Source organism: Mobula birostris, chromosome 22, assembly GCF_030028105.1.
Source record: "Mobula birostris isolate sMobBir1 chromosome 22, sMobBir1.hap1, whole genome shotgun sequence".
NCBI lineage: Eukaryota > Metazoa > Chordata > Chondrichthyes > Myliobatiformes > Myliobatidae > Mobula > Mobula birostris.
Window position 1 is genome coordinate 26,515,835 of NC_092391.1, and position 13,145 is coordinate 26,528,979.

Genomic DNA, 13,145 nt, shown 5'->3' on the forward strand with positions numbered 1-13,145 from the left:
AAAGGAAAAGAAATCAATTAGTAAAATAAAAAAAAAGTGGGATCTTCCCATATTCACAGGCTCCACAGGCATCTTAATCTCCAGTCAAGCTGGCCAGCGTGGGCTGGTGCTGGCTACCTCATTTATTCTCACTCCTTTGGACTCACAGCGATGTAATTTTTTGGAAACGTATTATTAAAAAATATTTATTAAACCTCGTAAGAATTTAACATTTGGATGTTTCCAGGCATTATGAGCCAGATCATAACAGTTCATCCTAGTTCTTTTCCTAAACACATTGTGTCAGTCCCTTTTTCCAGCACTGTAAACAATTTGGCCTTTGGGGTAAATGCATCACCTGATGTTGCATAGTCACAGAGCGAAAGCTACAGCTGATTTATGTTACTAGGTTCATAATCCAGAGCAGAAGAACTCAAATCCCTGCACATAAGGACTATAAATACAAGTAACAGGATATGACCTTTCAGAAAAAACTGAAAATAAAGAGCTGGCACAATTAGGATATTGCAAAAACCCCACAAGTTTAATTGCTTTTAATGAAGTAAACTTGTCATCTTTAATTGGTCTTGGTCTACATCCAATTTCTGTGCTACAACTAACATAGTTAGCAGCAGCAGCACACCCACTCAATTCACAGCCAAAGTAAGCTTGTCAGTTATATGAAAGCTATAGAGACATTAAGAGCTGAATTTGATGTGCATGTAAGGGGGTTTCGACTTTTATGTTACTGCGGAGGCTAATTAAAATGGCGTCTTTGTTATGTTAATCTGGGGAATGCGGCTTTGTTGTGTTAAACGCTGAGAAAGTTTGCGCTAGTAGCTTGTTTTTCTTTAGAGTGTGATAAGAGAGTGCTATTAACCAATTGGGATAGTTGTTATGGTTTTGGTGTATTTGAAGATACTGTATGTGTGGGGTTTTGGGGCAGAAGGCGGGAGAGTGAGACAGGATGGACGATGTGCTGTGATGTCCGCTAACGGGGTCGGACCCCGAGGAGGGCGTTCCGCGAGGAGACGGACTCGTGTGGAGCATCTGGTCGACCACCGTCGTTGGTCCCAGGCGGCCGGTCGAGGTGGTCCGAGGGGTCGTAGGGTGAAGAAGAAGGTCCTTGAGCTCCAACGGTTTTTGTGCACGAAGAGATTGAACGTTGATAAGTGTGGCACCTTTTATTTTCCTTTTATATTTTATTCTCTCTTAATTATATAGTTCCAGTAATATCTATAAACTGTAAATCATTTAATCGTATCTGGTGTATTGTCTGTTATTTGGCGGGGTGGGGTACATCACACAGCATCCACACAAACGAATTACCCAGTTTGCCGGGGCCGAGGGCTGTTTCCCTAGACGACAGCGAGCCGAGCAACCCTGAGGGTGGCCGGGGGGGGGGGGGGGGGGCTACATGCAGACTGGCACTGTGGGACATAATGCAAAAGCTGCACCCCCCCCCATCTCTACATGTGACCATAATAAATTCATAACCTGTATTTGGTGACTACAATGAAAGTACTGGAGGCATTAAACCACTACATCCTTCCTCTCTCATTCTACAGGATGAACATCTCTTGGGGAGAGAGGCCCTGAGTGAGTATACATTTGGGACTGATAAGCCAAGACAAAATTTATCCAAAATGCCCAAGCTCCCCCAACCTCAGTACCATTTCTAAATATTTACTCACCTCTGCTGGTCTGACACTCGTTTCACCCACACTTGGGATAGGACTGGTTGGCTTGGAAAAAATTCTCCAGATCTTGCTAGACCTGGGTCTCCCACGACAACTCTGACTTTCAGTATTCCAGTTGTTCACAGGCTGTCCTATCGCTGTGTTTTCAGCTTGGAGGTTTGGGCTTTTCTCGGCAGTTTGTTGGTCATTTTCTACAACTGGGATCCACCGGTCCACATCCAACACTATGGTCTCAGTTAGTTTCTCCTGTTTTACCTTCAATTTCTTTCGCTCTACCTTCTGGACTACCTCTTGCTCCTCTTCTTCATCTTCCTCTTGCTTATCATCTTCGTCTTGCTCCAGCTCCTCCAAGATTCTGTCATCCTCATCAGAGTCCTCAGAACTCCCCTCGGAGCTGCTGTCCCATCTCTGTCGCCTCCTCTTCCTTTTCCGTGTCCCTTGCTGAGGAACATACTTCTGAAAATAAAAGTACATCGGTGTCTCAAAATCCACTGTTTACAAAGATAGGATTTTTTTCATAACTTCAGCATGTCCAAAAAAAACCAGATGTTGCTGTAAGGAAAGTGTTAATTTTCTCAAAAGTCATGCTTGATTCCTCCTTGCTATGTGCAAAAATGTGTAACACAACAAGGTGGTTGTAAGAAAATATTATCTTTAAATGTGGGAATGTTCTGTGAAAGTAATACGAGTATCAATCCACAGCTCTGAGAGGAGATATTGATAAAAACCATGCTTGTCTGGAAAAGGAAAATGATGTGCAAGTGATGTGCAGGTACCCCAGTACGTCACGGGAAAGCATCAGGGTAAGGGGCTTTAAGGGTACAAAAACGGGTTACCCTTTTGTGCAGGGGTGCTTTCACTTTAGGCAAGAGTTGTGACCAGACCCAAGAGACAGATTTAGAGAGCACAAGAGTAGAAATAGAATAGTGGATATTTGGTGTTCTCTCCAGCATCATGTAGATCAGTTCACTAAGTGATTGATAAGTGTTCTATGTATTCTACTCTTCTATAGTTTCTGAAATGGTTAATGTGCAGTTTCCATATCACCAAAAACAGGCCTTTTGATTCATCCAGTCTGCATCAGCCTGGTTTACTGCCTAATCCCATCTATCTGCACCCAGACCACAGCCCTCCATTACCCTCCCACCCATGTACCTATTCAAACTTCTCTTAGACGTTGCAACTGAACCCACATCCACCAGCTCCGCTGGCAGCTTGCTTCACACTCTGAATGAAGAATTTGCCCCCTACGTTCCCTTGTCTTAAGTATGTCTTTATAACCCTTAACATATGTATAGCGTCTGAATACCAATTGTTGCTGAATCAGAAAAGAACAAAGTTTTAAAATATTTTAGTGAGAGCTGCCAAGAAACTTCAACACAATCACTGCCATACTTCCACAGAACTGATCAACAATCAGATCTCTGACATAAATGTATTGATTATAAATTGTATCCTTAGCTTCTGCTTCAGTAGAACCAGAGACGTGGTTTCCATCTTACAGTCCATTAGACAGTTGACCGATCAGTGTCACTAGGTTGGGGCTGGGGAAGAACCACTCTACAATGAACACTGACCTTGGCAGTCCTGGCAATCCTAACCCACATTGCAGAAATGCCTGAAATTAATTGTACTCCAATGACTGAAACCTTGGTGATATCAATTCACCAATGATTCAATCTTTAAGAGTCAGTACAACACAAATTGATTCATTTATCTACTGTGGTGAAAGTCCACTATTATAAAACACATATCAACCACTACATGGGAAAGGACTATTACGCTAAGCCACATAACAAAAACAGAACACTTATGATGTAGGAGGCGCACATCAGCACTGGGCATGTTTGGTTTGAAAACCATTAGTGAATCCAATTCACTACTCTTTCCCCTGAGAACTATTCCCTTCAATAGCCATACGGACTGTTCCCATCTTACTCAATGGCAATCACAAGATTGTTTAATGTCATTTCCAGTGCACTGGTTAAAGGAGAATAGAATACTTGTTACTCCAGATTCGATGCAGCACAAAAAACAAGATAAAGAACATAACGATAAAAAATAAATACAAGTACACGAGATTATGTAGAGTAATAACAATCTAAAGGTCAATCAATCTATCATTATTTTCCTCACATTCCCCACTTCTACTTTTTGCTCACCACATTACACTGTGCCGGCCACCCTTAGCTAAAACAGTTGCTAACCATGCACTTGTCCTGTTTTGGTCATCCTATTATCGGAAAGATGTTATTGAATTATAAATAGTGAAGGAAATGTTTACTAGGACGTTGCCCGGTTTTGGCAGCCTGAGTTACAAGATGAGGCGGCATAGACTAGGACTTGATTCCCTGGAATTTAAGAGATTGAGAGGTGAACAGTCGGAACTACGCAGGATCTTGAGGAGTGTAGACAGGGTTTAAGCACCATCTTTTTCCCCCAAAAAGGTGGAGTTATAAACAAGACAGCGAAGGTTCAAGATCAGAGGCAAGAGAGATTTGAAAGGGAGATCAAGGGAAGATGGGAACAGCCCACTGGACAATGTAGTCAGCACGGACGAGTTGGGCTGAAAGGGCCTGTTTCAATACTATATGACCAAGATCTCCCAATCTGCTTTAACAACCCCACCCCCCACCAACAAAAAAAATCCCATTTCTACAGACAAACCCTGGAATGAAAAAATTCTTTAACCCTGGAACTATTTGAGCAAGCTCTTTTCTGCACCTTCTCTGGAACTACCTCTCCTGAAGTGTGCTAACATGAATTGCAGTTGTGGTCTAACAAGCAGAAATATGCCCAAAACCTTATTCACCTGACAGCAGTTCTATTGTAAGCAATATTTTGTCACAATAAAAAAACAAAAAATGGATTTCATTACAATTCATAGATCGTGCTGCATACTGACCCTTACCTTTACACTGGTCATGACTTTCCACTTACTCATGCACTGAGTGCCTGTCCTGCCTGGCAGCTCTGCAGCTATCTTTGTCCACTTTCCTGTTAAAAAAAAATCAGAACATTGAAACTGTGGTCGAGAATAGAGCATCAACTGATAAAAGTGCAACTGCAAGTCCTGAAATGCAATGCATTGAAACACTGGAATTCACTAAATGGTGGGATTTCCTGGTGGCCACCTATTCTGATCGGTTGGTCCATGATCTCCTCTAGCTGTTGTGATGAGGCCACTCTCAGGGTGGATGAGCAAAGCCTCATTCCGCCTGGGTAGCCTCCACAGCACGAGCTTGAACTCTCTACCAGCAATTTCTCTCCCTCCCCTTCTGTTTTTTCCTTCCCCATTCTGGCTCCCCTCTTGCCCCTTCTCGTCACCTGCCTATCACCTGCATGGTGCCCCTCCTCCTTTCCTTTCTCCCATGGTCCACTCTCCTCTCCGATTCCTTTTTGTTCAGCCCTTTACCATTTCCACCCATCACCTCCCCGCTTCTCACTTCACCAACCTTCTCCTTCACCAATCACTGTCTACTCATTCTCCTCCCCCACCTCCTTATTCTGACTTCTTCCCCCTTCCTTTTCAGTCCTAAAGAGTCTCAAGCTGAAATGTTGACACTTCATTCCTCTCCACAGATGCTGCCTGAACTGCCGAGCTCCTCCAGCATTGTGTGTGCATCACACAAAGGACATATTTAATTATTACTATTGCTTCCTGAGGACTTTGCTGCTCACAATTGCAGTACTCAGCACAACTACGTTCCAGTTATGAAGACAGAGTGGGCAACGTTCCCACAGCAGCAGTAGAGAAACAACAGTTGAGGTGCAGTTTGTAAGTACTTCCCAAATGATTATGAATGAGACTTTCAACATTTGAGTGCTGTTAGATTTACGCTCAAAGCCTCTCCATCACAATTCTAAATTCCTCTACACATTCTTATGTGTTCCCTTAAGTCAGTGGTCCCCAACCTCTGGGCCGTGAGGAAACGATATGAGTCAGCTGCACCTTTCCTCATTCCCCGTCGCGCACTGTTGAACTTGAACACCACCCGCCCCCATCCGCAAGAATATTGTCAATATTAAACCAGTCGGTGGTGCAATAAAGGTTGGGGACCCCTGCCTTAAGCCACCCCCTTCCATCAAAAGGCCATTCTTTATGATTACCATGTAGTTACCCTACAAGTCTTCTGCAAATCTTCAAATTCGGCCTCCTTGCCTGAACAACTCCCACCTCCCACACTTACTACTCTTCCCGTATCTTGCCAAATGAATACACTGCTCGCTAGAAAAGAGCCACTGAGAAGGAATTGAGTTTGCATGGAACTCCGTGCGTGGGGAGACACAGGAAGAACTGCATTCAGGTGGAGGAAATGCCCCAAGAACTGGGAAGATGCAAAATACTTCTTTTAAAGTTTAGGGAAGTGGTTCAGAATTTTATTTATTTTTTGATTTTATTTCCCTATCCTTTGCTGGAAATTGCTTACTTGATCTGTCAGTTGTGAGAAAACAATAGGGAAGCTTTTGCTATAAGATTACATATAGATATTCAATTAGAAGATCTGGATCAATTAAGAGAAGCAAAAATTGGTTAAAGACACATCTTGTCTGCCAAATTGAAGATATAATAGAAAAAATATTAAAGAAAGTGATAAAAATATTTCATCAATTAAGGACACACATCACTTCAGGACATGACAAGGGAAAGGGAAATAAAACTGGTAAAGCAGCAAAATGAGTTCTCAGGCTTTATACAGGCACCTCATCTCTTACCAATTCCATGCTTCTCGAGCAGTGATTTAAAAGTGTTCTCTTCCTCTTCTGTCCATTTCCCTTTTCTCACATTTCGATTTAAACCGTTCATGTATCTGCGAAAGATTTAGCACCGTCTTTATCATTCTCACATCTCCAGCCAACCAAAAACATCCCCAGCAATTTATCTTTATCCTCATGTTAAAAATAACTATGGCTGGATACAGAATACCCAGCCACTAATTGGCCAACCAAGATAGTTTATTTCAATAATAGCAGTCCTTATATTACCAACCATGCAGCCATTCTCTTCAAAAAACATTATTAATGCCTCAGTTCATGAAAGGAACTTCCTGAACCACAAATAATGAAGGAACAAGATTGATATCTGTATGCAAAAATTATTGTGCAGATGAGATGCAGATGACTCCAGTGTCCCCTGGACCAAGAGAAGAGGAAAATAAAAGCAGAACATTTCACGGTACTCTCCACTACTCCCAATCTCCATCAAGTGCTTCCTCGTGGAATACAAATATTACAGAAGACCTGCCACTGGAAGAAGTCAAAAAGAAACCAGTGATGTGGGATAGCAATCAGTAAATAAGGGTCGACCACTGTTCACTGGCAATGTGTTCAGTACTGATACACCACGAACATACCTGTCTCTGCATTGGGAATCAACCCTCCCAGGGATTTCTTCTTGAATCTTGAACCAGTCCCGGCTTCCATATTTTGCAACTGCCTTCAGGAGAAGCTAGGAAAACAGAACAATCTCCCATTATGTTAGTCCTTAACCCTGTTCAGCCCCAGAGGAATAAAGTGAGAAAAGTCTAATGGAGTTATGTAGAACTAGGTGATATTGTTTCAGAATAAGGGATTGCCCATTTGAGGCGGAGCTAATGACAACTGTGTTTTCCTTTCTGAGTATGTGAATTTTAGCTTCCAGAGAGCTGTGGAAGCAGAGTCAGGAATATATTCAAAGCAGATATTTAAACTACAACAAAGAACAAAAATCAAGGAATATGAGGGGAGAGTGGGATAACTGTTGAAGTCTGTTGATCAGACATGATCTTATTGAATAGGAGGGCTGATCCCAGGAGCCAAATTTCTTTGTGTTTTTTTAATATTTTGTCCTAATCCAATGTAATATCATGGGAAAATCCCAGTTGCATTTACATCCATTGCTTTTACACCCCTTCTGTAATTAGATCCTAAAGCTATCAAATATTATTCCTCTGCCTTTAGATTCTCTCCTTATGCAAAACTTAGGGGTCAAGTATATCTTTTAGGAAATAAGCATGGATTCATGAAAAGCAGATCCTGTTTGGCAAACTCACTGGAGTCCTTTTGAGGATATAACTGTGCAGTGGATATTGTAAACTTGGATTTGTTAAGGTGCTGCATAAAAGACTTGTCCATAAGGATGCATGGAGCTGGGGTAACGCAATAGCACGGACAGAGGATTAGTTAACCAAGGCAGAGAGTTGGGATAAATGGATGTTTCTCTGGTTGATAGCCAGTGCTGAGTAGACTGCCACAGGGATTGGTGCTGTGCCCACAACTGTCAACAATTTGGAAGTGGGTACCAAATGTAACATATCAAAGTTTGCTGATGTCACTAAATTGAGTGGAAAAGCAAATTATGCCGAGGATGTGGAGAGCCTGCAGAGAGATATAGGTGAGTTAAGTGAGTGGGCAAGGGTCTGACAGAATGGAGTACTACATTAGTAAATCAGAGGTCATCCACTTTGGAAGGAGAAATAATCAGATTTTTTAAATAGTGAAAAATGGTGGCAACATACTATTGTGCAGAAGATAGAATCTACCCTGTAGTTTAAGGAGCTAACATCAGATGTATAGTACTGTGCAAAAGTCTTAGGCACCCTAGATGTTTTATTAATTTTGATTTAGATATTTATTTTTGTCTTCTGCATTAGCGTCAGTAGAAAAGGGCAAATTTTAGATTTCCAAATATACATTTTCCCAAAAAAATTAAATGCCATGATTTTTTAAAATTTTGTTAAAGTAGTTAACATATTAAGTGATAGCCCAGTGCATGATTAATCAAAGATAACAGACAGGTACTAATGACCAATGACATAATGAGTTGAATGAACTAAACTGATTAACTGAAACAGAAACGGGTGCAGAAGGGATCAAACTGGGTGAAAGACAATTAAACTGAAAGGTGAGGGGTTTGCAGATGTGATGGTTTATACATACAGTCTGGAGAAGTCTCGACAGAAGTAGTCTTCATGGAAGAGTTGCTGCCAAAAAGCAATTCCTAAACAAAGCCAAGAAACTCAACTATGCACAGAAACATGAGGACTGGGGCGCTGAACAATGGCAGCAAATGCTCTGGACTGACGAGTAAGAAGTTGAAATGTTTTTGGCTCAAAAAGGAGGCAGTTTGTCGAAGAGCTGGAGAGCACTACATGGATAAGTGTCTGCAGCCAACAGTGAAGCACGGTGAAGATCCCCTGCAGGTTTGGGGCTGCAGTTTTGCAAATGGAGTTGGTGATCTGGTCAGAATTAATAGAATCCTCAATGCTGAGAAATACAAGCAGATTCGCATCCATCACGTAATTCCGTCAGGGAGGCATCAGATTGGTCTCAACTTCATCCTGCAGTAGGACAATGACCCCAAACATATGGCCAAGGTTATAAAGAACTATCTTCAGTAAAAAGAACAAGGAGTTCTACAACAGATGGTTATAGCCTCCACAGGGCCCTGATCTCAACATCGAGGCTGTGTGGGATTATCCGGAGACAGAAACAAGGGAGACAGCCAAAGTCTAAGAATTGTGGCCAGTTCTCCAAGATGCTTTGACAACCCACCAGTTGATTTTCTTATAAAACTACACAACAGCGTACCTAAGAGAATTGATGCAGTTTTAAATGCAAAGGGTGCTAACACCAAATATTAATTTGATTTAGTTTTTTTACTGTTTACTGTTCTATAAAGTAATATTTTTGATATTTAGAAACTTTTCATTTCATTACTTTTGAAAGCATCCTCACCTTACAGAATATTTTTACATGTTGCTAAGACTTTCCCACAGTATTGCATCAGTATTACAAAAGAGTAAAGGGAAGTAGAAGGCATGAGAGGGGAGCTAGCCAAAGTTAATTGGAAGGGAACACTAGAAAGGGATGATGGCAGAACAGCAATGGCTGGAGCTCCTGGGAACAATTTGGAAAATGGAAGTAATTCATCCCAAGGTGGTATTCTAAAGGGAGGATGAGGCAACTGTGGCTGACAAAGGAAGTCAAAGACAGCATAAGAGCACAAGAGAGGACATACACAGTAGCAAAAATTAGTGGGAATGTAGAGGATTGGGAAGTTGTTAAAAAAACAGAAAGCAACTGAAAAAGAAATAAGGTGAGAAAAGATGAAATATGTATATAAGCTAACCAATAGAAGATTCCAGAAGTTTTTTTAATCTCTCTGGCCCCCCCGCCCCCTCCCCCAGTATATAGAGTAAAAGTGAGAGAGACCAGATATTGGCCAGCTGGTAAATGACGCTGGAGGTGGTAGTATGGGAAATGTCACTGGGCCCAGATGGACAACATGCCAGGGTTCTGAAAGAGGTAGCTGAAGAGATTGTGGAGACATTAGTAGTTATTTTTCAAGAACCACTAGATTCAAGAGTGGTTAAGTAGGACTCAATTTACAAATGTGAATCTACTCTTTAAGAAGGGAGGCAGATAATTATAGACCAGTTAGTCTGACTTCAGTGATTGGTAAGATGTTAAGAGTCCCTCATTAAGGAAGATGTTTTGGCATACTTGGAGGCACATAATAAAATATGCCAAAATTAGTATGGTTTCTTTAAGGAGAAATCTTGCCTGACAAATCTAGTAAAATTATAGGCAGGTTAGCAGGTTAGAGAGAGTCAGTAGCTGTTGTTTATTTGAATTTTCAAAAGGCCTTTGACAAGCAGAGGCCGATAGGTTCAACAAGGAAGACAAAGATTACACAAAGGCAGGGGAATGGGAAGGAAAAATAAATCAGCCATGATAGAATGGCAGAGCAGACTCAGTGAGCTGCATGGCCTACTTTGCTCCCACGTCTTATGGTCCTGGGAGTGCTTGCACACAAATTGTAAAGGGTTGGTTTGCAGGTGCAAAAGGTAACCTCGAAGGCAAATGGAATGCTGACCTTTATTGCTAGAAGATTGAATTTAAGAGCAAGAAGGTTATGTTGTAACGGTACAGGGTACTGGTCAGGCTGCACCTTGGGTACTGCATGCAGTTCTGGTCTTTTTACTTCAGAAAAGACATTGGCGGCGGTGCAATGAGGTTCACCAAGATGATTCCAGGGATTGAGGGTTAGCCTATGGGGAGAGATTGAGTCACCTGGGACTGTGCTCACTGGAATTCAGAAGAATGAGAGGAGATCCTACAGAAAGTTTAAAAATTATGAAAAGGATAGATAAAGTAGAGGCAAGAAAGTTGTTTCCACTCATGAGACTTGAACTAGTGGACATATCCTTAAGAGTTAGGAGAAAATTAGGATGGAAATGAGAGAAAGCTGTTCCCCCGCCCCCAAGTAGTGAATCTATGGTATTCCCTGGCCAGGGAAGCAGTAGAGACTAACTCATTAAATACACTCAGTGGCCACTATATTAGATTCGTTAATGCAAACATCTAATCATATGGCAACAACTCAATGCATAAAAGCATGCAAACATGGTCAAGAGGTTCAGTTGATCAGAATGAGAAAGAAATGTGATCCAAGTGACCTTGACTGTGGAATGATTGTTGGTGCCAGATGGGGTGGTTTGTATATCCCAGAAACAACTGATCTGAGATTTTCACGAGCAACAGTCTCTGAAGTTTACAGAGAATGGTGTGAAAAACAAAAAAAATTCTGTGGACAAAAATGCTTTGTTAATGAGAGAGGTCAGAGGGTAATGGCCAGACAAGTTAAAGCTGACAGGATGGTGACAGTAACTCAAAATAACCACACAATGGTGTGCAGAAGAGCACCTCTGAATGCACAACACATCGAAACTTGAAATGGATGGGCAGAAGATCACACCAAGTTCCACCCCTATACTTAAAGCAGCCACTGAGTGTAAATTTAAGACACAGTTAAAAAGATTTTTGTACAGCAGAGAAATTAATTGTTATTGGGAAAAACACAAGAAGGTGAAGGTGAATCCGCAACTACATCATACATGATCTTATTCAATAGAAGAGCAAGCTCAGTGGGCCAGATGGCCTACTCCTGCTCTTATTTCTTATAACTTTATCCATGTGGGTAAAGACATGACTATTATGGAAAAAAAATGATCTACTGGATGACAGGGAACAAACCATGCATCAAGAAATCTGCCAGCACCAGTGCTGTTGGATACAACGGTAATCAGTACTCCTAGATTTCGGTGGGAAGACGTAACCAGTTAGTGACAGTAAGGTTCTCTGTACCCAATATGGGCTGCACAGAAACCAATTCCCCTGTGAAGCTCTACAGTTCAATGGATGATAAAGATTTGCCCTTCATATGCAACAATAGAAAAGGCAGGAAAACACCTGGAATAATGTAAACAGAACAAGTCAGTAACCTGCAATCACATTCTGCCATGACCCAATTATAAGCAGAACTGCCTGGTGATCCAGGAAGAGCCAATTACCAGAAGCAACTTACCCTATCTTCTGCTCGTGACCAAGGTCCTCTTTTCAGTGTGGGATCCAGTGACTTGGACCAGTGAAACAAAATCTGGCTGGCATTCCGTCCCTCCATAAAATACGCAACTGCAAAGAAGCAGATTTGCATTTCAGAATCCTAATTATATAAACCAAATCAAAAACAGAATAATGAATAATTTGTGCTGGAGAAATAGATGTGTCAAAAGATTAGAAGGATAGGTTCCTTTAATGTTCATAAACCCTAAACAACCACCTTGCTATATATAGTTGAAGTCAGAAGTTTACATACACCTTAGCCAAATACATTTAAACTCAGTTTTTCACAATTCCTGACATTTAATCCTAGAAAACATTCCCTGTCTTAGGTCAGTTAGGATCACTACTTTATTTTAAGAATGTGAAATGTCAGAATAATAGTGGAGAGAATGATTTATTTCAGCTTTTATTTCTTTCATCACTTTCCCAGTGGGTCAGAAGTTTACATACACTTTGTTAGTATTTGGTAGCATTGCCTTTAAATTGTTTAATTAGGGTCAAACGTTTTGGGTAGCCTTCCACAAGCTTCTCACAGTAAGTTGCTGGAATTTTGTTCCATTCCTCCAGACAGAACTGGTGTAACTGAGTCAGGTTTGTAGGCTTCCTTGCTCACACATGCTTTTTCAGTTCTGCCCACAAATTTTCTAACCGATTGAGGTCAGGGTTTTGTGATGGCCACTCCAATACCTTGACTTTGTTGTCCTTAAGCAATTTTGCCACAACTTTGGAGGTATGCTTGGGGTCATTGTCCATTTGGAAGACCCATTTGCAACCGAGCTTTAACTTCCTGGCTGATGTCTTGAGATGTTGCTTCAATATATCCACATAATTTTCCTTGCTCATGATGCCATCTACTTTGTGAGGTGCACCAGTCCCTCCTGCAGCAAAGCACCCCCACAACATGATGCTGTCACCCCCATGCTTCACGGTTGGGATGGTGTTCTTCGGCTTGCAGCCTCACCCTTTTTCCTCCAAACATAACGATGGTCATTATGGCCAAACAGTTCAATTTTTGTTTCATTAGTACAGAGGACATTTCTCCAAAAAGTAAAATCTTTGTCCTCATCTGCACCTGCAACC

General features: G+C 41.5%; 1 protein-coding gene across 5 annotated transcripts in view; it reads right to left on the reverse strand.

Moving 5' to 3' along the window:
• snapc4 (small nuclear RNA activating complex, polypeptide 4) overlaps nucleotides 1-13,145 on the reverse strand; it is a 59,788-nt gene that overhangs the window by 26,127 nt on the left and 20,516 nt on the right. For all 5 annotated transcript variants that reach the window (XR_011882836.1, XM_072240417.1, XM_072240416.1 and 2 more), the window contains 5 exons: nucleotides 12,028-12,134; nucleotides 7,034-7,128; nucleotides 6,396-6,490; nucleotides 4,591-4,676; nucleotides 1,674-2,135 (listed from right to left, as the gene is read on the reverse strand). Coding sequence is in view for 4 of the 5 variants with exons in the window: in XM_072240417.1 (XP_072096518.1) it covers nucleotides 1,674-2,135; nucleotides 4,591-4,676; nucleotides 6,396-6,490; nucleotides 7,034-7,128; nucleotides 12,028-12,134 (845 nt within the window). In the remaining variant the exon portion in view is untranslated. The remainder of the gene's footprint in view (nucleotides 1-1,673; nucleotides 2,136-4,590; nucleotides 4,677-6,395; nucleotides 6,491-7,033; nucleotides 7,129-12,027; nucleotides 12,135-13,145) is intronic.